The following is a 27,984-nucleotide window of genomic DNA, read 5'->3' as shown; positions in this document are numbered from 1 at the left end:
TCATGCTGTGTACAAGGTGCATGGCACGAACCATCAGTGCCCAGCAGCCAGCTCATCTGCATTGCTTGTGTTTGACTTGTTTGTAAGCTCAGCTGGTACGGTTGGTTGGTTGGTTTTGAAGTTGGCTAAAAAAACCTCCAAAGTAAAATGAAATGTCAGGTACTTACTGCTGCTGAGAAGCTCCAAGGGTCCATTCTTGGGGACTGTGTTCATCAAGTGTGTGTTCTGTCTACTTAGGGCTAACTCGCGTGTTTAGGCAAGACATGCTAGTTAAGGGTAGATTTCCAATTTAGATTACAGTCTAGCTCTGGATGAGCTCAGTGTAGTCAGTAACTTCAGATTTTCAGAGTAAACAAGCTCTTCACTGAGCGAAGCCTTTGAGCTTTGTACATGTCCCCTGTGCTGCTGCTGAAGGAATTGCTTTGTTCTCTTTCTTATGGGGGGGGGGGAGCAGAAAGCCTTACATTTTTGCCTGACTTAAACTTTCCAACAGATGAAAAAATTAAGTTATTCCTAGTTGTTGTTTCTCTTAAACCAAGGAAAGCAATTTGTGCAGGTATTTGTGCTGAGCTGTTAGGTGGACTACTTTGCCTTGAGACCTGAAGTTGCAGTTACAGATAAACTTAAGAAGAGAGACGTACGAGAGGCATAGCCAAAATCCTCTGAGAGCTGGCATCCTTTGCAGGGTGTGGTGATGACTGTCTTTTATGTGTGGTGCTAAAGGCCAGGGTGCGACCTCAAAGAAAACCTTCTGATTTGGTTGTAAAATATCCTTTTGGAGGATGGCAGTGGGTGGAGTGAACTGCTGCATCATGTTTTTGTGTCTGACCGGTTTAATAATGTGACTATTAAGGTTTTTTGCATGCAGAAAGACCAGTCTTCATGGGAGAAAATGTTGCAGGGATGAAGGCAGACAAATGAAAAAACTTCACCATTAAAATGGTCAGTCCTAAGTAGGACTTAATTAGATTTAACATGGAAAGCCTGTACTTGAAAGACTCAAACCTACATAAGGAAGCCCAGATCAGGAGAAGACTAAATTGACCTTATGCTTTTGCATCAAAAGCAGAATTTTCAAGTTTTCTCCTTACTGGTGCAAAATCTCAAAGTACTTGCTTGTCGTTTTTGGGACTGAGTCATCCTTGTGAGCGTGTTTTAGGTTTGGTGCATGTCTTTGCTGGAAACGTTTGTTGGAGGTGTAACTTCATTTTAAAATGCTGATGCTCTCTGGAGAAGGCCAAAACACTGGTGCAGGTAAAGGATATGTCATCAAACCCCAATTTTATTACTCTTTGGTTTGGAAAGATGGCTTTGCTACTCTAACACTAAGGTTTGCTAGTGTGGCAATATTGGCAAAGCTTGTGTAGGCTAGCCCTTACGGTTAATCTGGAGCAAAGTCATTAATTTGGAAATACAGCTCCTTTCAAAAAGACACGTGTTTCCCTCGTCTCCTGCAGTTTGGTTCCTGACAGCCTGCTGTGGCTGTGTAAGTAGGTCAGCAAACTGCGTTGTTTGCAGTGTGATGACGTGAGAGCAGGTAAAAGTTTTGTGTCGCAAAGCGTCAAAACCAAAGCATCTGTCTTCTGTTTCCCAGATTTTTTGACTGTTGTTCACTGTAAATATCATAAACCTGCTTGAGGTGAATGTGGTCTAGAGCATTCTCATTTACAAAGGTGTGTTCTTGGCAGACAGATGTTTTCTTTACCTGTTTAGGTGCCAATATACCAGCACTCTAAGGATTAAAGCATTCCAAGAGTTATACTGTTGTTCTCCTTATAATTCATGTCACTATTGTAGAAACACATCAGTTATCTTTTCATAACAGTTTATAAATAAGGCAGAGGTTTTTAAAGATAAAAATATTCCCACAGAATTATGTCTGACTCAGGAAAGCAAGTGATACTGGTGACGGCTGAATTCTTTGTTTTGGTTTTCATTTTGTTTGTTGTTTTGTTTCGTTGGGAAACAACAAAACTGTTGTTTTTACTGTTCCCCCTCCTGTAAACTGTCAACTGTAAAAGGTAGGAAAACCAAGTTTTCAGACACATGGACCCTTTCTCAGTGTGCTTCTCATGCATCTTAACTGTTCCACAACAGTGCTCTCACAGGGACTTGGCTGTAATGTTGGAAGTATGACTATGTGTTTTTCTTTGTTTCGCTCGTATAAATGAGAGGTAAGTTGGAAGATCCATCTTAATTTTAACAAGAACTATGGATAGTCTCAAATTTATCTGTTGGTTTGGGTTTTGTTGTTGGGTTTTTTTAATTATTTGAATCTGGTTTATGCCATTAGATGTGAATTGTGACTCCTAGCAATATCAACGTTTGTTCTTAAGCCCTTGTTTTCATTTTAACAATATACCTTGCTTATATTGTTGCTTACCTATACAGAAGAGGTATTGAAATTTTTTTCCTCATTCTGCCTTATGTAGTGTCATTTGAGATGACTCACTAGGATTATATTCCTTAAGTGATGTGGAAGAGCAGATTCTAAATTTGTCACACAGACACACGACATGTAAACACAACATAAACCCAGTTGTTCTTATGCCACTATCTCAAGGTGTAGTATGTGCCAAGCAATTTTCTTGATGAAGTACGAGAGGTTGGGGTGGATGTTACGCATTTGTGGAACACTATTTATATTACTGGAAGCAATTTCAACTTACAATGATGATCTTCTTAATTAAAAAATGCAAAACATTGTTTTAAAACATGTGTGGAATCAAGCTGCTCAAAATTAAATTAGTTAAGAAAACAGGACCAAGAAGTTGCCTTGTTTTGTTTCCCCCCAGCTCTGTGTGTGTCTCAGCTGTGCTCCGCTCCCAGCTAATGGGTTTTCTGGTTGGCTGTGGGGGTTTTATTTCCTTCTACATCTTGATGTTCTGGCCTTTCATCTGAATTAAGGAAGACTGAGGCAGCCTTTTCTGCTGTGGTTTGGCAGCTTAGAGTGCTTTTAAAGTAATTGGAAATGTTGTCCGGAGTAGGAAGCTCTCACATGCATGTGTTAGAAGCAGCCGTGCTGCAGCTGGGCACATCTCTGCACCTTGGGTTGCCGATTACCACTTCCAGCTTTCAGCCACACAAATCGTGGGCTGAATAAATTGCTATGGGGAAGAGCATGGTGGAAAGCATCCTCCTTCCTGGGAATCTGACAGATTGGAAAACCTCTGCTTAAGCATAGCTAGAAATGTCTTTTTTTTCTCTAAAGTGAAATTTGGTAGAGGACCAGGGTTAAATGTTTCACTGCATGCTGTCCGCTCTGTCTTTCTGAACTGGGAACAAACATGTTTTGAAATTTTCTCATTCTGTCTGTTGCATGTGTTATGATGACAGGGATGCCCAGACCTCAGTTTGCTAGCGAGGTGTGGGTGCAGGTAAGAGTTGATGCTGGGTGATGCAAGAGGAGGCATGGCTCCTTGCCTGCCGCTTACATACCTCCTACTTTTTTCTCCTCCTTCAGCTTGCTTTCCACATTACACTCACAGTTTTCTATCTTAAACTTTTCCAGCTCCAAACCTGGTTTTACTGTGTCCTTGCATAATTTTTTTTCCTCCCCCCTTCCCAACAGCCAGTAGCTGTCCTGCTTGATGTGATACACAAGTACCTCCAGCTGCCGTTTGGGAATGGTTCTTGTGTCATAGCTTGGAAATCTTTGTACCAAAATAAATAACCTAGTAGTTTATTAACGAACAAATCAAAGTTGTGTGACAGATGGGTAACTACAGCTTCTCAGGACAGATGATAGGAACAAAGCTTAGTCTGAACTGGGATGCATTTGCATAAGGTGAATGTTTGCCTGCATACAAGTAGCTATAACTTTGAAATGAACTGATTTGTTCTCAAGGCTATTTTTCTGCTTTGAGTTTGTGTTTTTGGCTTGCATCAGTGGCTGGTTTGTTTCTTTTCAGGTTAACAGCTGTTGATGCCTGAAAAAGTACACAGTAATTAGAACATCTAGCCTGATAAGACGCAAAAACTCTGAACAACACTTTCTTGTTACCAGGAGGCGTCAGTGTAAAGTCCTTGCAATGAGGTGATTTAGCCTGGGTGTGTACAGGTGATGCTAAGATGAAAATTAGTGATAAATAGCACTAGTCCTTTCCCTAATCTCCCCATTAGTGGTGTCATGCAACATGTTTATTATATGCCTTTTATATTATATGCCCCACAATGTGTTGGACTACCCAGGTTCTGTCTAGATCCTGCTGTGTATTTGACCATACCAGCGACTCGTAGGTACCCTATACGTGTGAGATCCAGATACACTCTGTCTGCCTCTCTTTCCTGGTGAAGGAAGCCAGATGCCACAAACCTTGGTACATTTTATGTTAAATGAAAAGAAAACACCATTTCATCTCAGGAAACAAGATGCAGCTTTCATTACAAACCAAGAAACCCAAAACTTGAGCATAGTCGGCATAATTAAAATTGCGGTAGTTTGGATAGATCTGAAAATGTGCGTAAAGAAGCCTTGGCACTGTGTTAGAGTTGAAAATGCCTGTTTCTATGTGTGTATATGCTCTTTCATTTGTTTGGAGCTTGTAGGCATGAAAAATGCACATTCCATGTGGGCTAGGATGGCATGAGTTGAGATACATGTTGTATGGTATTACTTGAGACGTATATTCAGTTTAGAAGTTTTCAGCTGATGCATTGCAAATCAATGTCTGCTATCGCAGCATGCACTTTACTGGAAGTCACATAGACTTCTGTTTAGAGAACAGGCTTAATTTTTCTAATGTCCTTCCAAGTGTTAGGAAATAAACAATTTCCTAATCCATATTATATTGTTGTTGTTACTGTTTGTATTAGAACTTGTGCTAGGTGCTGTACAAACACAGAGTGAAGCAGCTTAGCTTCAGACCTCGTATAGTTGTACGTATGCATCAGAGTAGCCTTATCTGCCAGGGTGTTCTGCTCGCTGGTGATGGGTTTCTTGCAGTGTAGAAAAGCAATGTGAAAACAAGACCACAAATATGATTAACTTCAGGGCTAAAATTACCATCCTTATTCACACCTAAATATAGCTCCTTGTAGGCTAGGATTTTATTTGATGCAAGTTATATCTTATTTTGTGAGAAACTAATTTATTCCGTTATGAGTAAGTAAAGCAGAATCTGCCCTTAGCTAAGTCCTATTTATGTATTTACTTAGTATGAGTGTGGATAGTGGAAGACTGTGACAAACTAGACACTTTCAGCTCAGCAAAGCCACAGCTTTTCACATTAAGAAACTAATTCTATCTAAGAATATATTCAAATGAATATAAAAATGTTTTTAAGGCTTTTATTTTCATGTGCTGTGATATAGATGTAGTTACCTATATATACACAGAGGTAGTGAAACAAGTTTTCTGGTCTTTATATAATGTATTCTTCGTTGCCTAAAGGGTGGAAAAAAGATGTTCAAAATGATCTTTTATTAGCTCTTGTGGCTGTTTTCACTAGATTAGTGGACACTGCTCCCTTTTGAACACTTAAAGTTGTCTTTCCTGGAAAAGGTGTTTACGTTAATGGATCATGGAAAGCAAAGCTGTCTGCTGTATTATTATTATTTCCTAATCTTTCCCCCCAGACCCTTTCCATTCTATTCAAAGGCACATCAAACTGTTCCTGGTATTTTTAAAGAAATTGCTCATAAGTGAAGCGTCCACTGATGTAGATGATTATTTAAAGCTCAGCTGAGCAGCACATGGGCTGTTTCCTCCAACTGTGAGCACACAGTTTGGTTACAGCCAGGCATAGCATTAGGCTGATAACATCATAAACTACACAAAATGGTAATGCAATCCAAATATTTGTGCTGCTAGTGTGTATTGTGATCACATCTGCTCACTGTAATTATTTTTTTCTTGGTAAAGTGATTTTGTTTTGGTTTGGGTTTTTTTTTCCATCTTTATCAAAGCAAATTCTTATGTTTCATCTGTCAGCAGAGCTGCTGTTCTGTTTGAAGTTCTGACTGAAGTTTTTGAATGCTTGTGATGAATGAGCTGGGAAAAAATTACTTTGGCTCTTTGATGCCATGGGTAGTTTGCAAGGCTAACTTATTTGTTCAGTTTGGAAACGTGATGAGCAATATTAGAGACCATACATGCATCCTTTTCATGCTAATTCAAGAGAGACAAATTTCAAATCCTGTTGTAAGATTTTAACATCTCTGTTAGAGCTAAAGTGATCCATAGCTAGCATTTGTTTCTTCAGAAAACTGAGAGCAAGCAATGCCCAGGTTGTAAGCTTTTTTTTTTTTTTTCTCTTTTTCTCCTCTCTTAGAACGAAATTGAATTATAATCCTCCAAAGGATGATGGCTCAACATACAAGATTGAACTTGAAGGGATATCTGTTGATATCATGAAAGAGATACTAGATTACATCTTCAGTGGGCAGGTATGGTATTAAAAAAAACTAGATGGAAAGTTAATTATTTGGCAAAATAACCTGGGTTTTAACAGTGCTATCCTGAAAGATAAACTTATCAAGGTTTAAAGCTTTGTGGTAAAACTTCCACAAAGTGGTATATCACACTGGGGCTGTGCATGTGAAGCAGAGGCAGTAGGCTCTGCAGGAGTTGTCTCTGCTCTTCTCATGCCGTGAGAGAGGACTCTAAAAGAGTCATATGCAATGCTTGTATTAAAATTTGTGGGTACTTTCAGTAACCTGCTCTAAAACACGCAGTCTTTTAAAGCTGTAAAAGAGAACTGGACTTGATAGCAATAGAGATTGAGACTCCATCACTGAACATAACAGTACATCAGGCATCCTCCCTGACTGACCCTCATGCCCACCTCTCTGGCCTCTTGTTGCTGACAGCCTGCCCCTTCAGATCTTTGTGCCAGTAGCCTTAGCAGGAATTAACGTTGGTGTGTCCAGTTTATTTGGAACCAGATGGAGATTGCTGAACGAGTTTTAACTTTCAGCAGAAAAAGAAAAGGGAGATGTGGCTTGGAATTCTTTTCTGGACATGCATTTTAAAAAATTATTTATTAATTGCAGCAAAATTCATTCTAGGTTCTCAGATTAGATGAGCAATTTCATGGTTCCCTTCAGGTGCAAAATTCTGCTTGACACCTTCTGTCAAGCAAATGCCTTTCCATCCCTGTATTAACTTACAAACATGTAGTAGTCATATCAATTTCTCATAATTTTTACACTGGCATTAATACTCCATTTTTCAGCCACTGAGAATGAGTGTAATGAATGCGGACATGTCATGAAACAAATGAGTGATAGTAGCTATAACTTCTAAATTAATTCTTGCAGATCAGGCTAAATGAAGAAACTATCCAAGATGTGGTACAGGCAGCTGATCTCCTGCTGCTTACAGACTTAAAAACTCTCTGCTGTGAGTTTTTAGAAGGTTGCATAGCTGCTGAGAACTGTATTGGTATTCGGGACTTTGCACTGCACTATTGTTTGCATCATGTTCACTACCTTGCCTCAGAGTATCTGGAAACTCACTTTCGAGATGTCAGCAGCACAGAGGAATTCTTGGAACTGACTCCTCAAAAACTGAAAGAAGTGCTGTCGATGGAAAAGCTCAATGTTGGAAATGAAAGATACGTCTTTGAAGCGGTGATTAGGTGGATTTCTCATGATTCAGAGTCAAGAAAGGTCAGGACATCAAAATGTTTATATTTTGATTGGGATCCAAATCAGTGTGTTTATTCTAATTGGTGGGAGCTTAACATGGATACATTTCTTTTGGGGCTAATCTTGCATTTATAGAACTAGTTGCATTTTGCCTGAAATGCAGACAGTGGTGTTGCAGTAAAAGGGTAAAAGTTGTATTGATGATATATCATCTACTCTCTTTATTATTTAATAGGCACGAAGGAAAGAATGTACATTTTTGGCATTTGATGATACACTCTTGTTGTAGAGAGAAAGCAAGTAGCACATTTGTAGTGAAACTTTAAAGGCTTGATGCATTTTCTTAACAAAATCTACAACATAATGTTATTGTTACTTCCAAATATCAAAAATACTCTTTCAAGGTTTTGATAAATGTAGAAGCATCTGTATGTACAAGTGCCTTAGTGCTGTTCTGTAAAGTTTGGGGGATTTTCTGGCACTTATCTCTTTCTGTAGGTTCACATGAAGGATGTCATGTCAGCAGTGTGGGTTTCGGGCTTAGATGCAGCGTATTTACGTGAGCAGATGATGAGCGAACCACTGGTACGGGAGATCGTCAAAGAATGCAACAATATTCCCCTCACGCCGCCCCAGCAGGGAGAGGCGATGCTGGCCTCCTTCAAGCCCCGGGGTTACTCGGAGTGTATAGTGACTGTTGGTGGAGAAGAACGAGTGTAAGTATGAAGTGGCATCACAGGTTGTCACAGCTGGTAAAAATACAAGTGTCTCACATTCACAGCACATCTGAAAACAGCATGGAGAGAATATGTGCACCTAATGGGCTTATTACTCTATCATTTGAGTTTGTTTTTAAGTTGGTCAGACACACGAAAAATACCTTTTTGAATGATTCAGCAATAAATAGTTACTTTCTGACATTCAGCATTAGAGTAAGGCATGTTGTTTGTTCAGTAGTGTTGGCTGGTTTTGTTTTTAAACTGCATAGACTTTACTAAAAATAAGCACAGAATGTTGGAGAAGCACTTTTCTAATGATCTGAAAAGCATCTCTAATAAATCTTAAAAATAATGAACACATGCTTTAACTGTTTTGTTTACAATAGCTGTGTTTCCAAAAAAAAAGTTAGTATTGGTGTATCTGAGATGCCAGGTGAAAATTCCTGTTCCACACAATAATCCCTTTCTTTTCGTGAGTACCCTCTGCAGTAGAGGGGAGGGTTTTGTCCTCTTTAAATAAGTTTAGCACTTAGATGTTTGCTCTTTATAGAAGTGTAATTACTCAAATAATATTTTGCACATCAGTTTGTGGATCGCTTCACTCCGACATTACTAATACTCCCATATCAGTTCTTTTTAGTTTGTTCTAAGTTCCTTCATAAAAACTATTACAGGCAGATATAGTATGAATGAAGTACCTCTGCTTGTTACGTCTCCAGTCTGTACAAAACTCAATTTACACACGTTTGGTTTGGGGGTCTTCTCCTTACCAGGGAAATACCACACTTTATGAATATATATTAAAACATGAATAAGCAAGCTTCGGACACGAGTTGTTAACAGTGAACTTGTAAAACTCTGTCTTGTCTCTCTGTTTTTGTTTGTTCCCTCCCCACCCTGTGTTCAGATCACGGAAACCAACCTCAGTGATGCGGTGTATGTGTCCTCTTTATGATCCCAATAGACAGCTCTGGATTGAACTTGCTCCTATGAGTATTCCAAGGATCAATCATGGAGTATTGTCAGCAGGTAAAGGGGAACTTTGTATTTGTAAAGTCAATATTATGAAAACTTACCAGTGCCTCAAAAACTGAGATACAGCTTTATTATAATATTTTTTCTTTAAGATTGACTGCACTGGGGTTATTTCATGCTTCCCCTTTGTCTGCCCAAAACATTACTTGATTCTGTGAAAATCCCTGTCATCTGAGTGTCTTAAAATCACTATTCCCACAACATTTTGTGGGAATCTGCTACATCTGTCTCTCCAGGAATATTTCATGTTTTAAGTAAATTCTAGTTGCTGCATCACTGAATATGTTGAAGAGTATCTGCAGGGGTAGACTTGAGTCCAGATATAAGTATGTGCTTTACCTTCTCCAATCCAGAGTTTGACCTGTGACTGGTCTGAAGCTCTTAGTGAGTTCTAGGACACAGCTCACCAGTCACATTGTCTTGCTCAGTGTACAGGTGTGAGTCCTGTTTTTAAGATCATGTTACATTTTGTTTTACAGAAGGATTTTTATTTGTGCTTGGTGGTCAGGATGAAAACAAGGGAACGCTAAGCTCTGGAGAGAAATATGATCCAGATACCAATTCATGGAGTTCCTTACCACCAATGAATGAGGCAAGATCACTATCTAACTGTTGGGATTTGAGTTTTGACTTTGGCAAAATGTTCCATTTCTCCTGCAAAATTTTATTCTGAATCTCCAGTCACTTGCATCTTACACATTCAAAGTCACGCTACAGACTGACTTCTGTTTATATCCTGTTGTTATACTTGTGGTCTGATACTGACTGCTGGATCTGGAAAAACTAAACAATTAGTGAAGAACTAGCTGTAAAGATGAACTACAAAATTTCAGGAATTTCCTAGTGAATCAGTCATAAAGTATACCTAGTGTTCTGCGTATACTGGCCTTCTAAAACAAGAGAACTCTTAAATGGACAAAGGGATCGGACTGTGCAGAAAAGATGGACAGAGGACGGGCCAACGTACAGAACTTGGCTTGCACAGACACATTTAGGTTTGGTTTGAGTTAATGCTTCCTTCATATTTGCATTCCATCAAAAAGTAACAGTTTATTATTTGTAAACATATATCCTTAATACACCTGTGTTTTTATCTTCTTAAATCAGCGTAGGTTGTTTACTAAGAAATTGTTTGCCACAGGATTTTCCTCATTACAGTCTCTGGTTGGCAAAGGCTGTAGTTTTGGCCACATTTGTAGTTACGGTGCGTTAAGTTTCCTGCTTACTATGCGTAAGACTTTACGATACATTATGTTTCCTGTTGACTGTGAGACTGAGGGTAGCTGTGCTCCTACATAAAAACAGAAGAGCTGCCTTTATCACAGATAATGGGTCTGAGTTTTGCTGCTGTAGAGACCTGAAAGCAACAGCTTCATCATGGAGAGTACTACTATGCAAACCAAAATACAGCCAAGCTCTGTTCTTAGATTTCTGTGCAGTCTCTTTGGCTTTCATTGCTCTGTCTTCTTTGAATACCCTTCGTTTTGTTTAGTTGAATGAATTAATAATCTTATTCTGGAGTTTAGGACTTCACCATTTACAAAAAAATCAAAACAGAAAACAGGCATGATACCAATATCACTTTGCAGACATATGCTGAAAAAAAAGATTGTACTGATTTATTCACAGTGGCAGTTATGTTTTACAATGTTGTCTTCATTGATACTCCTTAGGCACGACATAATTTTGGTGTGGTAGAGATTGATGGAATTCTATACATTCTGGGAGGTGAGGACGGTGAAAGGGAGCTAATCTCTATGGAAAGCTATGATATTTATAGCCGGACCTGGACCAAGCAGCCAGACTTGACCATGGTTAGAAAGGTAAGAACTACATCATATGTTATTGCATTACTTATTGTTAAATAGTTAATGCCAACATATATATTTTTTTTTCCCAACCTTTTGCTTCAAGTAGACGCTGTAAGAAACAGTCACAAAATGAAATGAGGGAGAGCAGCTGCTTTATTTATATACCAAAACAAAACTGTGGCTGAGAACTTTTATGCATGGCATTGTTTGACAGGTTGTACAGGCAACCCAAATACATACGTGTTTGTGTATATAGTTAGTTTTGAGCTCTCAATACTGTGCATTTGTGTGTAATTTTAGATGTACTTTTTCTTTTTCCACAAGATTGGCTGCTATGCAGCTATGAAGAAGAAAATCTATGCAATGGGTGGAGGCTCCTATGGAAAACTCTTTGAATCTGTTGAGTGTTATGACCCTAGGACTCAGCAGTGGACAGCAATCTGTCCTCTGAAAGAGAGAAGGTGAGTGAAAATGGAAGGGGGGAACTACGTTGCTGTGTACAGCCACCTTCAACATTCTGATGAGAGGAAGTTGTCCTTTCTTTGATGGATCCCTGAAGATGGCTGTCAGAGGCCCTACGAATTTCACCATGTGTCTTTTTGAATTGTGGTGGCCTGTAGTTAACATGTGGCTGAGTAAAGATAAGCATCCGAGCAATAAATATGGATTTTGTAGAAATGCACTCCTCATGTTACAATTAATACTACCCTGATGCAAAATGAAAACCAGAAATTGTAGTTCAATTGGAACTTCAGATTTTGACCAGAGATACTTTGCTGTTTTGTTCTTTTACATGGTCTGAATTAAGTGCTTACAATTCATGTTCATGACTCATCTTACCTTGTTGAACATATGTGTGTATATAAATAAAAATAATTGTAAAAAATGGAGAAAGTTCAGAAGGATATGTGAAATGGTTTTGGTATGTTGCATTTATTTATTTTTTTCTTATTTGGATTCTTAGATTTGGGGCAGTGGCCTGTGGAGTTGCCTCTGAACTTTATGTATTTGGCGGGGTCAGGAGTCGTGATGACAGTCAAGCCAGTGAGATGGTGACGTGCAAATCTGAATTTTATCATGATGAGTTTAAAAGGTAACTAGCTGCAGCTATATACATAGAAAACACATATCTTACACACTTGCCTGTCTGTTCCCCTGCCCTTGCTCCAGCACTTCAAAGCATATTAGATCTGTGCCATGCATCTGTGTTGCTCATTTTACCTTTTACGATCCAGTATGGCTGTTACTGAAGGTCCATCTGCTTCAGTGGCTTGTCCCTCTAAGATACCAAGCCTAAAGACCTGGGCCACTACGTCAGTCTTGAGTGCCCCTGAACAGGAGAAGCACCTTGGTCATGTTTGCCTGGTTCTTCCCCTGCACTCTGCGGTTTCCCCAAGTGCTGGGGTCTGCTGCCTCCCACCCCGATTCATGCCCTAGGCTCCTTGTGAGTGCTAATGGAGGAGTGTAACTGTGTACACGGATACTTACTTCTCCATGATCCAGTCCTATCTCCAGGGATTTGCAGCTTAGGGAATTCCTAAGCTAGAGATAAGAGATTTCATGCATTTTTGTTCCAAGCGTTTGTAGCCGATTGCTTTTTGAACCCATGTAGGCTTTTGCCATAGGAAAGACACTATGGATGTGTAACATTCCACAGACACACTGTGCATGACTAATCTTTTGTTTGTTTTGAATCTGCTTCTAATGACTTCATTTGTTATCTCTTGGCTGTGGTATTGGAATCTGCCTTACTACATGTGGTAACTATTCAAAATGTTACGTTAGACAGAATTTTGTGTATAGTCACCTTATTCTCCCGTCATAACTGACAAGCTTTGTTTCCTCCAGTGTTTTTTTCCTTGGAAATAACTATAAATTGGATTATTCTCTTTTTTATAAACTAAATTGAAAAAAAGACTTTGTGGTCAGATGTTTCAAGGCTTGTTGACAGTGGAGGAGATTAACATGTCTGTATTACAAGATCAAGACTGATTTATAACTGTGACCTGTATAAAAGCACACAAAAATGGAATAGTAGATGTAAGTTCATTATATAATTTTCTTGCAAGATGTGGATGTAAAGAGACTTTAATTTCTGTATGAATAGGTCTTCTGTGTTGTTCAAAGTGATGTCTAAACTAGCTGTAATCAAATGAAACTGGAGAAAAAGCATTCTTCAGAGTGATTATAGGAAGCAGACAGATGAGAAAGGCTATTGCTGCTGATGCTCTCTAGCATTTTCTAGCCCAATGGGAGTGTGGGGAAATGCTAGAAGCTGATTAACTTTTTGGCAAAAGGCCTTTGAAAAGGAAAGAATTCTGGAAGTGCACCTTTATCTCCTACTTGCTATGTTTAGTTATTTGCCTGAAATATTTACAGGCTGATTCTGTTCTTCAAAAGGTGGTATATAGTAGCTTGTGATTCCTCACCAGCCACTGTAAACCTGTTTCACTGGTTGATACCGATTGAGGTTTCATAAAGTGGAGTTTGAAAAATTTCGGAGGTTCCCGACTAGGTGCTGCAGGTGAGTCCTTGGTGCCACCTGCTGACTGCAGCACAGCCGCCTGCCTGGCAGTATTTCTAATGGGTGTATTTGTGTCTTTGCTTGGTGGCATCCCAGAGGTGTTACAGGATTCAAGTAAAACTGTAATAAAAATCCAGTTGCTTCAGGTCTCGTTCTAGCACCCCGTGTGCTGTGCTCGTGACACGAGGGCTGTGCTGGCACAGAAGAAGGTGAGGCAGCAGCAACTCATCCGAGTCTCGAGTCGCTGGAGGAGGCGTGCTTTAAGGGCTGCTGAGATACTCGGACTTTGCCTTTTTGCTCTGCCACTGCGCAGAATTTGAGCTTAGAAATTCAACTCAGCATAAATTTGTGCTTGCACTGCAGGTGGTTCACAGGCTGCGTGTTTTCCTTTGGAAATGGAGGGCCAGCGAAGACCGGGAAGATGGCCACTTCTGCTTCTAGTGCTGCTAGCTGGGGTTTGTGCCTCTGCTCTCCGTTTGGGAAGGTCCCCCCAGTTCCAGCCCGAGGAGGCAGAAGGGGTGTTACTGGCCAGGAGAGGGTGCAGTGTTACTGCGTTATTATGTTGTGGCACTCCAGCTCGTGGGGTCTCAGAGTTACCCCGAATTTCGGTACCCTCAGAGTGCTGCACAGGATGGATGGCTTTCGGGGTGGCTGTGGCAGTGGCTGTGAGACTTGAGCAGTTGTACGTATGTGGAAAAGAGAGAAAATAGCCATAAAGGGACTTCCCTTCAAAATGCAGTTAGTAAATATTTCTGCCTGCCGAATACCGAGACAAAATACTTTGTTGTCTGGTACTCTTCTTTGATGTAGGATTGAATGTGGAAAATTATTGTAATTTCATTATAATAGTGTTTCACAAATATCAAATGAATACCAAATGAAGGCAAGTTGACTCTCTGGAAAACATAAGGGTATTATTTCCTGGGCTGATTCAGAAATAGCGGAAAACAAATCTAAATCACTTTATTTTGAGTGAAGGATGAAAGCTTAAATAATATGCTTCTCTTAAGTCTGTGGAAAACCTTATGCTAAATACCAATGTGTGTGTTTGATTAGTTAAGCAATTCCACTTGCACTGGGTATCATATGCTCTGCTGTGCATCAGTACTCGAGAGTAAAGTGTAAGTGATGCTACAGATTTTACTACAGGTGGACAATATCTCTCTCAGTTCCTTACTGCATAGTTTATGTCATATATACAAAGACTGATTCTTCATCTAAAACAATATGCATTTGCTACAAGGTGATTAATTTAACATTGAAAAGTACATTTATTTCCTCAGCAATAGTTTCTGAGACAAATAAAGGTAATTAGTCCCCTTCAAACCAACAGCTTCAAAAAGTCATCATGAAGGGTAGATATAAGCACCTTCAGACTCCACAGTGCATATTCTCTTTGTAGTTACAGTGAAGGAATAATACTGGAACTGAGAAAGCTAAAATATCACATTGATAGCGTATGTGTATATTATTGACAGAAGTCCAGAAGTGTTGGGTTAAGGGAGGTTTGTGGAAAGGAGGAATATGTTTGCAAGATCATTTAGCAGTAGTGGGTCAAAAGCACAGCGTATAAATTCTAGCAGTCTCGAACCAAAATTCATACTGTTTTTTTAATAGTTATGTATTGGTATTGCATACTTCATAATGAGCTACAGACTTTTCCAGCTGTTTTTAAGTAAGTGCAGAACTCCGTCATGTTCACTTTCTTTTTGAATGGAAAGAATTTTTTGTACTGTGAGTTCAGCCATCAGATATTGTTGGTCTAGAGTGATGTGTAGCAATGCACACGTGTGTGATCTGCATCATTTTTCATATATGCCTCAGCTCTCATTACCTGAGTATACAGGGTCTAGCATCATCCTAGGCATCCAGAGTCCATGAGGATCTGAGTTACGGGTTTTACTTCATGTGTATGTCTAAGTATGTACTTACAATCAGTATACAAACTGGCATAATTCTGGCTTGACTTGGATTAAAGGACTGAAGCTTAACTTGTTTAATATTGCTTACTTTGACAGTAACTTACTCCAGAATAACTCGCAGTGCAGAGTCTTTCAAAATTGTTATTCTTAACCATGACGCAGACTTTTCTAAAGACTAGGGATATGCTGAGATCTTCACACTAGCAAAAAAGTAAACATTGAGACTCCTGTTAATCTATACTGTATAAACAAGTAATAAAATAAATGAAGTGAGACAGAATACTAGCATACACATGAAATGTGGACAGGATAATGTAGAAAATAATTCTCATATTTGAAGTACTTCTGTAACAGATTTTTCAATTAATAAATGTTTTGTCAGCCTGTCTTTAGATTCATGTGTATGAGTGAATTTAAGTGAACTGAGGATAGAAAATACGCGTGTCAGACTGCAGGTTTTTTCAGGATGTAGGTTTTTTTTTCCCAAAGGCTATAGATTGAGCTGTGTGTACATCCTGTTTTTAAAATATCAATCAAGCTAAAAATAGACTTGAAAAAATGTGAAAGTGGGAGATGGGAGGTGTAAGGGTATCCTCGCTCAATAATCCAGTGTTGGTCTACTCCATAAAAAGCAGGAAATCTTAACTATGTAGTAAAGACCTTCATGGGTCAGTCTTTCCTTCTACCAGGGTTCATAATTTATAATATGCATTTTTGCATCATGTAGGTGTGTGGAGAATTGGATGATGTCTGTACACAGTGTGGTTTTTTTTCTTTTCAGTGTGGCTATTTGGAAATATTTAATAAAGCACAGATTACTTTAGGTTTCTTTGCAAGAGCTGCTGGTGGAGCTCTGTCCTTGTGTATAGCCACTCCTGCCTCCTGGGGTAGGCTTTCTTCCTTCTTTTCATGAGCTCCTGGTTCAAAAGCGTTATCAAAATTCACAGGTATTGAGGAGGATAAAAGTGAGAGATACTTGTTCAGAAGCAATACTTGGTAAAAACTTTAAAATATTCTTTTTGCTACTGGAACATTGTAAAAATAAGGAAATGCTTTCAGCAGTGTGTAAATAGTAAACTAAATAATCTTGTAACATAGTATGTGTAATTAGGAAGATTGTCCCATTCAGTGTGCAGGAATTTCATTAAAAGAAAGTGCTTATGCAAATGTAATGAGAAAACTAACTGGCTGACTGATAGCACAGAGAAAATTTGGATTCAGTTGTAGGCTTCCTTTCACAGCTAGTGTGAGCTTGAAGTGACATGTTGTGTCTGGAATATGTTGTTTCTGTATTGCATCTTTATTTACTTCCCTCTTGGAAGTAAAAGTTACCATCCTGCTTGTTAATTACAGCGGTGTGGATGGATTATTTTGTTTATATCACTTTAAGACTGAAAAAACCCCAGGATTCCTTCCTCTTTTTTTAATTTGAGTGGAAGCATATTTCTGTTTCAGAGCCATCACCTCTGTCTCTGGTTACAGAGGTACATGCCTTTCCCCCTGCTACTCTCGGATTCGGTTTGAGTAGAGCCATCCCAGGGAAGTACGCAAGAGTTATGTTCCAAGGAGCGTTTTCAAATTGAAAGATGGTGAATTTTTTGTCATTGTGTTTTTTCCATACTGTTCAAACAGCAGGCACAACCCACATAAAGCTGGAGCTTAGTCAAATTCTGATGAAATGTGACCCCTTGCCCTTCCTGTCTTTGTTCCTTCCTAGTTTTAACTGCTAAAGCTGCTGTAAGCATTCCTGAAAAGTTGTGCCTGTTTTTAAAGTATATGCGTTGAGAAAGGTTAAGAATGAATTTTCACAAGCAACTACAGATACTTTAATATTAGTCCTTTTGTGGTGTGCAGTAGGAAAATGCTTGGGCCTCACACTGTTGTGGGTTTGTTTTTTTTTATTTCAGCTCTGAAACCCTGAGTATGTAGTGCAGATAAACCCCTGAAGTTCACATATTTTCCAAGCCCAAACTTGATGAGTAGCTAGACTAAACCCATTTAATTGGTTTTTGTCCTTCCTTAACATGATCCTGTATTTACTATTTAAAAAAAAAAAAAAATTGCAGTCTTCCTCCTGCATTTCTCTGCTACTTATTCAGTTTTCATAATTCTAGGTAACTTGGTGGTAGAAAGCAGTGAAAATACTGACTGTGCCCTCTTTCCACAGGAAGGAAAAGAAGCAAATGAAATATAGTGCAAGGTGTTTTGCTCTGTAACAGTTTTTGAATCAGTGTAGACGACTTATCCTTTTCTCTGTTCTCAGTTCATCTGTTGTCCTCTGTGACAGCTACAAACTATACCCTTGCTTTCTCCAGAATCTTAATCCTTCAGTGTATAGCAAAGACAAAATAATGGACAGCTAGTCCTTTCGTTTGGCCTTTAAAAATTGATCTCTCTCTCCAAGATAATTGATACGTAGCAGCCTCTCCTTCAGTGCCAGAAGAGAGGCTTACTTATGAATCATGAGTCAAGATAATGCAGAATTTTCAAAGGTCAGCAGTATCCGCAAGGATATTTCTCAACTTTTTCCATCAAATTAACCAGGTATGGCCGTGAAAATACATGGGATGCTTTTCAAAGGTTTTTCAAACTTTCCAGTTCTCTGTAAATTTTATTTAATTTATTTTATTTAATAAAAGATCTAGGAGCAGTCGCCTAAAATAGCATTGATTTGTATGTCTTCAGGGTCTATAAACAGTAACTGCGACAGCATCTGCAGAAGTGCAGCAGCATTTTGTAGAAATTTGTTTCAGAACCATAGAGAGGATGCTGACAACTCTAGATAAATGGGACATCTTTATAAGCCAGCGTCCCACGTGGGTAATGAGTACGTACTTACCTGGTTTCCAAAGGCTTCAACGTGGAAAACTACTTTTCACTTGGTAGAACGATCAGGCTGATGTAGTGTTGAAATGAGAATATGCTTAAAGTGAACATAGGGAACTTGTAAGATTATAGTGGGAGCTAGAACGTGATTGAAAAGAGCCTGATACATGACCGGGAAGGTCTGTTTCAATTGAGGTAATGGACATTTCTTTCCCCAAATCCCTTACCATTTTGATTTCCAGTCTTCTATCCCTTGTTTAAGGTTAAGCATTACCAAGTGCTGCATTCTTCTTACTGGACTGGGGATTTCTTGCTGCAGATAAAGTGCAATTAAAGAAGTTAGGGAATTATATGGGGGAAGACACTGCTTAATAACGAGGCCTCACTATATAGCAATTTGTTATTTCCCCTAGCACAGACTATTAAGACTTACATACTTTTATGACTCTACTGATTTTAAGACAAAGCTGCCTAAAATTTTCTCTGTAGGGAAAATTGACTGGCATAGCTGTTGCAGAAGAGGCTCTCTTACATGCCTGCTCTCTTCCAGAAGGTCACACTGGGTGGCTGCAAGAGGATAGATTACACAGATGACTGGAACAATTCTGAAATAAAGTAACTTCAGGATAAAGTATCCCAAGCTTCCCAAAGAGCAGTACCAATTGCTTTTCCTGGCTAGGAAAAGCCAAACCTGTCCTGAGCTAGACAATGTTCCCAACAGTTTTTACATAACAAATTGACTTGTACACTCTGCTTTGGAGCCAAAGATGGTGGTTGGAAAAAGAACCTGGAATTCTTTTAATGTGCTCAATAAGAATTGCATACCATTTTTTTTTAATTATTATTTTTACAGGTGGATTTATCTAAATGACCAGAACCTATGTATCCCAACTAGTTCTTCCTTCGTGTATGGAGCTGTGCCCATTGGAGCCAGCATATATGTGATTGGAGACCTCGATACAGGTCAGAAATAGAACTAATTAACCTCCTGTTGCTTATCTTCTTCCAGTCTTTTAAATAAGTGGCACTAATGAGACTGAATTTTTTTAAATAGACTGGGACTGTGTTCTGTTAATTTACTGTTGGCTTCATGGGAATTATGCTGGACTTACAGAAATGTACAGGTTGGTTTTGTACATTGGAGCTCTTCAAAGAAACAAATTCAGTGCTACAAGCATTTGGTTGATTAGCAGTTTGAAGGTCAGAAGAGATCAAGACTTAAGAGTATGTTACTGCGTTTGTCTGAACGTAAGAAAAAATGTTGGTGCCTGAGGTTGTTTCTCCCATCTTTGCAGCAGTAGGCAGGTGGTTCTGCATTTTGGGGACATTGTCCAGTGGTTCATATGGATGTGATAGTGGCTCTTGGCTCTAAACCCCAACCAAATAAATGTGTGCTAACAAACATATTCAATACTCAGCTTTTAGCATCTGGCCACATACTGTAAAAAACATTTGGAAGACTGCATGCTTTCATGGCCCTAGGTATATATATGAGTGTGCAACAGGGCTTTTACAAAATATAAAAGAGCAAAATTCCAAATGTGGCGGGTTTAAGTAGATAAGAAATGTCATAGTAGCCTCCGTTTGACAACAGTTTCAACTATACCTCCAGAAATTGATTTGTGTTTCTGTGCATGCTCTCGTTCACGTATTTGCCCTATTAGAGGTTAAATGTGGTGATAGCTACAGTATGTTTTAAGCGTTTTATCTTTTTTTGTGAATGTGTGAATTCAGGTACAAATTATGACTATGTTAGAGAATTTAAAAGAAGCACGGGAACCTGGCAGCGCACTAAACCACTATTTCCATCGGACCTCCGCCGTACTGGCTGTGCAGCTTTGCGGATCGCAAACTGCAAGCTCTTTCGACTGCAGCTTCAACAAGGATTATTCCGCATTCGCGTACCTTCTCCGTGATCCGTATGCTGACAGTGGAGGAGACTGGAAGAATTCTGCGCAGTCCACCATAATATAGCTCTATATAAAGGAAAAGCTGAGAAATTACAGCTGAAACTTACACTGTATGCTGTGCTTTGGTATGGTAACTGTTTTTGTTTTAAATGCTTAAAAAGCTTGAGTCTCAGTTCTTGTTTCGGGAACAAATAACTTAAGTATACATTAAAAAGAAGAGAGGGGGGAAAATAAAAGGGGGGATCAAGGAAACACCTTCAGTCGTAATCATTTGGAGTTTAAACCGTATTATTGAAGGAGGTATTTTGTGTCTGAAACTGGTGGGAATTGGTATTCCTTTGGTGAAGTTTATTGAAAAGCAAAAAAGATTTAAGATGCGTTTCCCGTGAGGGGAACTGGTAAGAACAAATGTGCTATCTTGGACTGGATAGCTATAATACACAGAAGCTATATGATAACCAACCTCCCTGGTGCACTGCAAAGACTGTTGTTTGACCGTAATGCCATAGGAGATGTTGGTTGTTGCACCTTTTATTTCTAGTCCTTCCTCAAAAGTTAAGGTCTGTGCCTAAAAATGGTGGAGGTGTGTACATATGGTTTTTCATTCATTTGCAATGTTTTCATTCTTACAAATATTTTTAATATATTTAAAATGGACTAATCTGAAATGGATACAGTATACTACAGAGAAGTAAACTGTTTTTTCTATGCTGTCATTTGAATAGCCTGATGAACTGGTGTACGGATGGGTGGCGTGCGTTTCTGTGTGGGCTTTGGTGGCTTTTCTTGAAGTAAAAAGGGAAACGGTGTTTGGAACGGTTAATGATGATTGCTGCTTTTGGTAAAAGACAACAAAACTTGACAAATTAAAGAAAATAGATTGTGTTCCTTTTTACTTCAGATCGCTTACAAACTAAATGGTTTTTAAGACTGAGGATTATAGAAACGTGAATTTTATCTCTGTTAGAACAAAGGTGAAATATGACAAGGATATATTTGTTTTGCAGAAAACATGATTTTTGGACTGAGTTAAGGAAAATTTATACAGCGACTTTAAATTGGGATCAAAAGTTGGTTTACTAATGATTTCCGTGCTAAGGTACAGTCTTGTTTACTACTGTCTGACTTTGAAAGCTGGGTTTTATGGTGTGGTTATAGTGAAGAATTTAGTATCTTGCATTTTATTTCTTACTAAATCTTGTTCACATCAGTAGCGATATTTAATTGACTTTTGTTCATAGTCAAGATCAGCTGGTAGAACACTTTTACCTCAATTTTTGATTTCATTATTGTTGTGATGGGTGGGATGTAACCTGTATTTATTTAAAAGTAATAAAATGAGAGAGAGGGAAATAGAAATAAGATCTCCTGCCCTTCAGAAAAAGAGACTTCATATAACCAGTATTATAACTACATACAATACTTTCCACTCTGCAACTTTGTGGACCTCAGACAAGCCAATCTCTGCCCTCGGTTGTGTTAGTGTAAACATTCGTCATCTTTATTGAATCATCTTAGATATGCTGAAATACAATCCCAAACTAGTACAAAATATTTATATTTCACTAAATATCCCTTGAAGAGACATTCTGAAACTTAACTTGTGCTCAGTCCTTCCATAGCGCTGATGTGTGGTTGGAATTACTCTGATTCTGAGCAAAGGGGTGGGGGAAAAAAAAACAAAAGGGAGCAGCCAATCCATTGACCATTATTTATTTTTTTATTTTTTACAATGCTGAAGTGCTGCAAAACTTGAACTATATACATCAATTTTCTGACCTATATTAGTTGGCATATTAAAAAATTTATATATTTATGCATTGCAGTAAACGTGGTGTGTGTGTATATATATATATATATGTCTTTAGATTTTAAATTTATATATAATGCTTTACTACAGAAATGTGAACCACTATTTCCATCCTTGGCTGTCTTGTGAAATAAATCAAGTGCTGTTAGTTTATCTGTAAAACTTCCCTTTTTTGAAAATCTTACATTGTTCAATTTTTTTTCTTAGACAAAGTGCCAAGATCCCATGTTCAAAAGTGATGAATGTTCCTAAGTATCTATTTCACTTTTGAGCTCAGTTTTCTAAGTGGCTTAGAAAACTTTCGAAAATGTTGTTCAGAATATTGCAGGCTGCTATCTCTTGACTCCCTGTAGCTTCCCAGTATACTTGAGGGCATTCAGCATCCAGAAAACCTAAGTAATAAATGCACATAAAAATCCAAATCATATGTACTCTAGCAGTGTTTCGCAGTTAAAGTTACTGAACCAAATGTTTACACTTAAAGTAGGATTAACAGTAGGTAGTCTTACTTTTTTCTTTTTTAATAAATAAAACAAATCTGCTGGTAATTGGGGTGTGTTGCGAATGCACTCGGTGAGATTTGACCAAGAAGTTTAAGCCTTTTCACGTGAAACAGTTACAAACTTGATTTCTTAGCATGTGTGTACCCCTGTCACTTTCTGCGTGGTTGGCGGCCAGGGACCCAGTCTCTAGAGACATCTTCTGGAGTTTCGGGTCAATGCTCAAGCCAAAGATTCAAGCACTCCCAAGATCTCAAATCTGGCTTCCTTGGCCTTGCTTCAAGGGGGTGGGGATCATTCCCCATCTGCGTTGTCTGTGGGGCCAGTCCAGAAGATGTTCTAGCCTCTGTTTGTGTGTAGGAGGGAAAGGATGCATCTTTCAGGGTCTGACTTATGTCTGTCTGTCTGTCTGTCTAGTTCTGATCTGCAAGCCTGGTGACGAGTGCATCTCTTGGGACATGCAATAACCAGGTTTGATTGCCTCCCAGTTTGGAGCAAGGCTTTGAAGCCAAGTCTCTCCTTTCTCCCAGGGAGAGCCTGATTGTACAGGTGATGGTGTACGAGAGAGGGGCAGCTCACCGCTGGCTTTTCTTGGGAAAGAGATGGTCGACTTCAGTAGAGGAGGAAGGCTTTGATACCAGAGGTGCTAAGTGGAGGGAGGTCACTGGTTTCCTAAGCGTGTTGGAAGGTGTGAACAGCTATAGATTGAACTGGATTCACTGGTACGTGCCACCACCCCAGCTGTCCCTGCTTTCCTGGTGGCTGCGTAGTCCCGCATATGATGGCTGAACCATGTGGGAAGCAACTCATGAACTTTCTCAGTTTGCAGTCCAGGGGTTGTAGATGGTTTGGCAGTTTAGAAACTTGTTTTAAGTTGTCCTTGCTTGGCACGGTAGCCTTAATTCCTTCCAGCTCGTGAATCGGCACTCAAATTCAGCCAGTTCCCCCACAGGTGCAGTCTGCTGACTTCCAGGCATCAGGTTTTTAGGCACCTTCCTTACTGATTTACCAAACTGGGTGCCTCAGTGGGTTTGTGAGCTCATCACAGCATTGAAATACCGATGTTTTGAGACCAACATCTGTATTGCTGAAGAGTGCCGCCGACTTGGTGCCCACCCCACCTCGGATCGGGGCTGGGTCCTTGGGTGCGGGTCTTGGCTGGTTGCATCTTGAGTCAAGCTCAGCACAATCCCAGACGAGGACTGGCTGGGTCACGATGCAGACTTGAGCGACTTGGGTTGGGCCTCTGTGTCCTTTCCTTCCCCCTGCTGTAGAATTGGACAAACCCCAGCCATTGTAATCGGAAAATCATCAAATATGGGGTAGGGGCTGTGGAACGTGGGAATAGCGGTAGCTTTTTTCTCTTCTCACTCCACCTCTTGCCACCCTTTTTCCCTAAAATGTTTCCCCTTCCTTTTTCCGTGTGCCGCAGGTTATTTTTGGAAAAATTCTGGAATCGCTAATTTAAGGGTAGAATCAAAACTTTGAGTGTACAAGTGGGGAAAAAAGAGATAATACCATAAACACACAACAGTGTCCTCTGTGCTGTTTTATGCATGTAGTCTTGTGGCTGCTCTGCACAGCAGAAGGAGTGATTACAGAACCAAAAGTGTAAAGTGCTGTTGCTCTCATAAAATAAATTTCTTGGGTTTCTTAGGGAGGCACACACCTGGCCTTGTGAGATGCTCATGTTCCTAAAGAGTCAGCAGTGGATTTCAAATTCTCATCCTTTCTGTTTTTATAACCTGAAAAAGAGGCATCCTGAGGAGTCTTCTGTTCTGTTATACCGCAGCAAGGTCTGCCTGTCCTCAAATATTTTATCAGCTATTCCTTAGATTTTAGTTATTGTGAAAATGCTGTACCAACTCAGCTGCCCCTGGTCGAGTGACTTTCCGTAGCTTTGAGGGTACCTCATCTTTAAATTGAAGGCAAATTAATAGGAGATTACACAAAAGGATAGCAGTGAATCTGAAATCAAAGGCAAATTTACAAAATCAGCTCACTAATAACTGTGGGCAGGCTGTATCCCTTTTGCTTTTGACTGCACAAAACTTGCACGTCACACAGCCTGCCTTCTGAAGCAGAGTACTTGCTGAAAATAGGAGTTCTGTCATCAAAACTACTGAAGCGCCTGGCTTGCTTTATAAACTCCCCTTCCAGAAAACACCAGGCAGCTTAATTTCTTTTCTGCAATATTTCTTGTGCCTGCATGACTTGGTAAATGCACAAGTACAGAAGTGAGGGGTTTAGGGAGCATTTTTCCCTGTTTGAACTGCAGTTTCTCTGGTTGGTTCCATAAATACTGTGGCCATACAGCCTCCATGGGTTTTGGTGACACGCATGTGCCATGCAAACTGCAGGATGCAATAACAAATGCAAGTTGTTACAAGTGCCAAACTTTTGGTTTCCTCTGTATATAACAATAATTCAACTGTTCTATTAAAATACAGAGATGCTTAAAATTCACTGTGTTCCAAAAAAGAGCAGTGGTTCTTTTTTCTTTTTTTTTTTTTAAATGAATGTTATTTAAAGCGCTGTAAATCTTTACTTTTTTTTAATACTGTTCTGCAGGTTGGTGTTACTCTTCACAGCTGCCTTGAGACATCACTCCATGTGATGCGTATGGACACTTTGCTCTTTATTAGAGCACTAGTGCCATGCAAGTATATAATAAATGGCAGCTGACAACAGGTTTTAGTATTTAAAATTACAAATATTTAGATAAAGTGCAATTTGTTTGAATTAATCTTACCTGCAGAAGGAAAGCTGTGTCTCAGGAGGTGCGACTATACCCAGGGACACAGGCATACTGAAGATTGTAACCAAGGTATGTTTTGGTGCCACTCACAGCAATGCTTTCCAAGGAGTTATATTTAATTTGGGGTATGGATCCCTTCTGCCTCTAATGTTAGCATCAAGGTTTTGGGGTTTGTGTTCTCTTAACTCTTGGGAGTACTTAAACCAGCTTCTTCAGGTGGGTGGGAGAGGCGTTAATTATATACATGTTTGTTTTGCAGTTAGAAGCCGCTATTTCCATCTTAACTTGGAGTATTTCCTTTTACTGTTACAGAACAAGTACAGGCCTGCGTTTCAGTCGTCAGTGCTGTAGCCTTTTGACATTTGCCATTTTCTGTTGCTCTTCCTTGTTTGTTATTGGAGTTGAGAGCTGCGTCAGTAGGGTCTCTGTTTCCGTGGCACACTACTTGTGAAAGAAAAGTAAGGAGATCTGTCTGATCACTTAAGACTGGGAAGGTGAGCCAGTAAAAGCTGGCTCGGAGGTATTGCTGTAAAGCCAGTAAGATTTGGGTGAAGCACCACTCATTTTCTGTAGGGGTCACATCCGTGTGCTCTGACATTTATTGATAGGTTGCACACATGCTCTCCAGCATCCCTGCGGTTTTGGGTTTTTTTTTCCTGGGAAATTTTTCACTGTAGGAAGGCTTGCAGCCAGGCATTAAGGTGATATCTCTGATCAGCCATGCCCTGCGTGACTTTGTAATCTAACTGCTGTTCTACTCCAGTAATAAATTCTCTTAAATTTTTGATTAATAGGTAAGCTAAAAGAATAGACTAAAACCAGTTGAAGTGCCTAACTAGATAAACACCTGCTAAAAAGGATTAAGGGTAATAGAATTAAACTATAAACTGCTACCAACAGGTGATTATGTTGTAAATTTGTTGGTGATACAAAATCTTAAAGATATTTTTTAAAGTGGCTTATTCTAGGTAGCGGCTTATTAGTTATAAAGATAATTAAAATACATAAAGGATTTGTTTAGAATAATATTTGAAGGTTGCTTGAAGTAATCTATTGAAATGTCTTGAAAAGCAAGCTGGAAGATTGGAACTTTTCAATTTAAAAGGCTAAATCTTGTTGCCCAGTATTTTTGCAGGGTTTCATGTGAATAATGAACACCTGCTAGAGCTCATCAGTAAATGAACGTGCTCAATGTCATTGCCTACCTATGCCCTTGAATTTTCATAATGAAATGAGACTACACTAAGCCCTTGTAAAAGCTGATGGATCTGATTACAGTAATAGGATAGAAAGAAGCATCCTCAGTGTAAGTAACATTATTTTATTGATAAAACATGAGAATGTAACTTTATTTTTTTTAAATACTAGGTGCTTTTGAATCACCACCTAATGTCCTTGACTTTTTTTTTTACTTTGCCTTTCCTCTTTCCTTTATTTTCAGTTAATGCTAAGACATCCTCTGTTTTTGTCAAGGGCAAGTTTCTTTCATCTGTAGTTCTAAACCCAGTGAGAGCCTGAAAGATACCACTTAAGCCGGCTGTATGGTGGCTGCTTTTACAAGTATAATTCTGTGCATTCTGCTAGCATGCTGCCACCTCCACTAATTTCACAATAGAAGAAAACCTGTGGAACAATATTGCACCTGATGAAAGCAAGAGCCATTTTGGAAAGTCTAAATTTCAGTATGCGATAGGCAGTGTGCTGCAAAAACCTTATCCCTGGCTGTTCTTGAGATTCTCACCTCAATGATCTCGCATGCTAAAGCTTTGGCTAGGCAGCATCTGTTTTATTAATTTACACATGATAGCAGGAAAGCATTATCGTCCTTGTTGCTTGTTTCGCTATTTTTAGGTCTTAAAAAGCAAAGTCTGCTTAATAGTTAGAATAAGTAAACCAGTACACCGCGGTATCTGGCAAAGTGGTCAAGTTGAACAGAGCTGACGTTCTTTAAAGCTCTTGTTAAAGTTTCTTTCTGAAGGGAAGCCAAGGAGTACCTTCCTAAGAAATACTTAAAAACTCTTTCAGAACTAGTCTTAAACTAGTCCAAAGGACTGTTCTGGATTCCTTAGAGAAACCAGGATCTGTTCTAGCTTTGTTTGCTTGGGGAAGCAGCTGCTAAGTCAATTTTAAGCTTTTTTTTTTTTTTTTTCCTCCCTGACTTCTAAAACCTAATGATTTGCTTCTTGTAATTGAAACTTTTTTGTATTTAAGGATCTGAGACTGTATTTTGCAATGTATGGTGAGTATTCTATCGTATCTTTGTTTAATTGATGTAAATAGCAAGCTATGTTCCAGTGGACTCCTAGAAAGTAGCTTTACAGTGTTAAGGGGGGAGGAAAAGTAAAACGATTCTCCTTATAGTGCACATGGCCTTGCTGTGTGTATCTGATGGGGCAAGAGGCTGTTTTTGGCACAGAGCTCATGTAACTGCCACCCCTTGCTGCCCTCGGTGTTTGGGAACAAGGCTGGGACGTTGTGCAGCTGCAGACATGTCGAGTGCCAGAGAGGACTCGAGGCCGTGGCTGGTCGAGAATTGACCCCCAAAGCCCTGTCAAACCAACAGATACAGATTCTTGGGC

The 27,984-nt window shown here is 39.3% G+C and overlaps 1 protein-coding gene across 2 annotated transcripts in view; it reads left to right on the top strand.

The window, feature by feature from the left end:
• Window positions 1-21,930, top strand: part of GAN (gigaxonin) — a 29,513-nt gene extending 7,583 nt beyond the window's left edge. Inside the window, exons 2-12 of one of the 2 annotated variants that reach the window (XR_775156.1) lie at window positions 6,273-6,387; window positions 7,261-7,611; window positions 8,089-8,306; window positions 9,217-9,338; window positions 9,824-9,936; window positions 11,018-11,167; window positions 11,480-11,616; window positions 12,120-12,248; window positions 19,281-19,390; window positions 20,162-20,462; window positions 21,345-21,930. Coding sequence is in view for 1 of the 2 variants with exons in the window: in XM_010579672.1 (XP_010577974.1) it covers window positions 6,273-6,387; window positions 7,261-7,611; window positions 8,089-8,306; window positions 9,217-9,338; window positions 9,824-9,936; window positions 11,018-11,167; window positions 11,480-11,616; window positions 12,120-12,248; window positions 19,281-19,390; window positions 20,162-20,343 (1,627 nt within the window). In the remaining variant the exon portion in view is untranslated. Of the gene's footprint in view, window positions 1-6,272; window positions 6,388-7,260; window positions 7,612-8,088; window positions 8,307-9,216; window positions 9,339-9,823; window positions 9,937-11,017; window positions 11,168-11,479; window positions 11,617-12,119; window positions 12,249-19,280; window positions 19,391-20,161 lie in introns of both variants that reach the window. The other variant, XM_010579672.1, reaches the window with a different exon arrangement.
• Window positions 21,931-27,984: the final 6,054 nt, after the last annotated feature.

Source organism: Haliaeetus leucocephalus, unplaced genomic scaffold, assembly GCF_000737465.1.
Source record: "Haliaeetus leucocephalus isolate CR32 unplaced genomic scaffold, Haliaeetus_leucocephalus-4.0 Scaffold668, whole genome shotgun sequence".
In the NCBI taxonomy this organism is placed as follows: Eukaryota; Metazoa; Chordata; class Aves; order Accipitriformes; family Accipitridae; genus Haliaeetus; species Haliaeetus leucocephalus.
The sequence above is the reverse complement of the archived record's forward strand: the minus strand, read 5'-3'. Positions and strand labels throughout refer to the sequence as shown.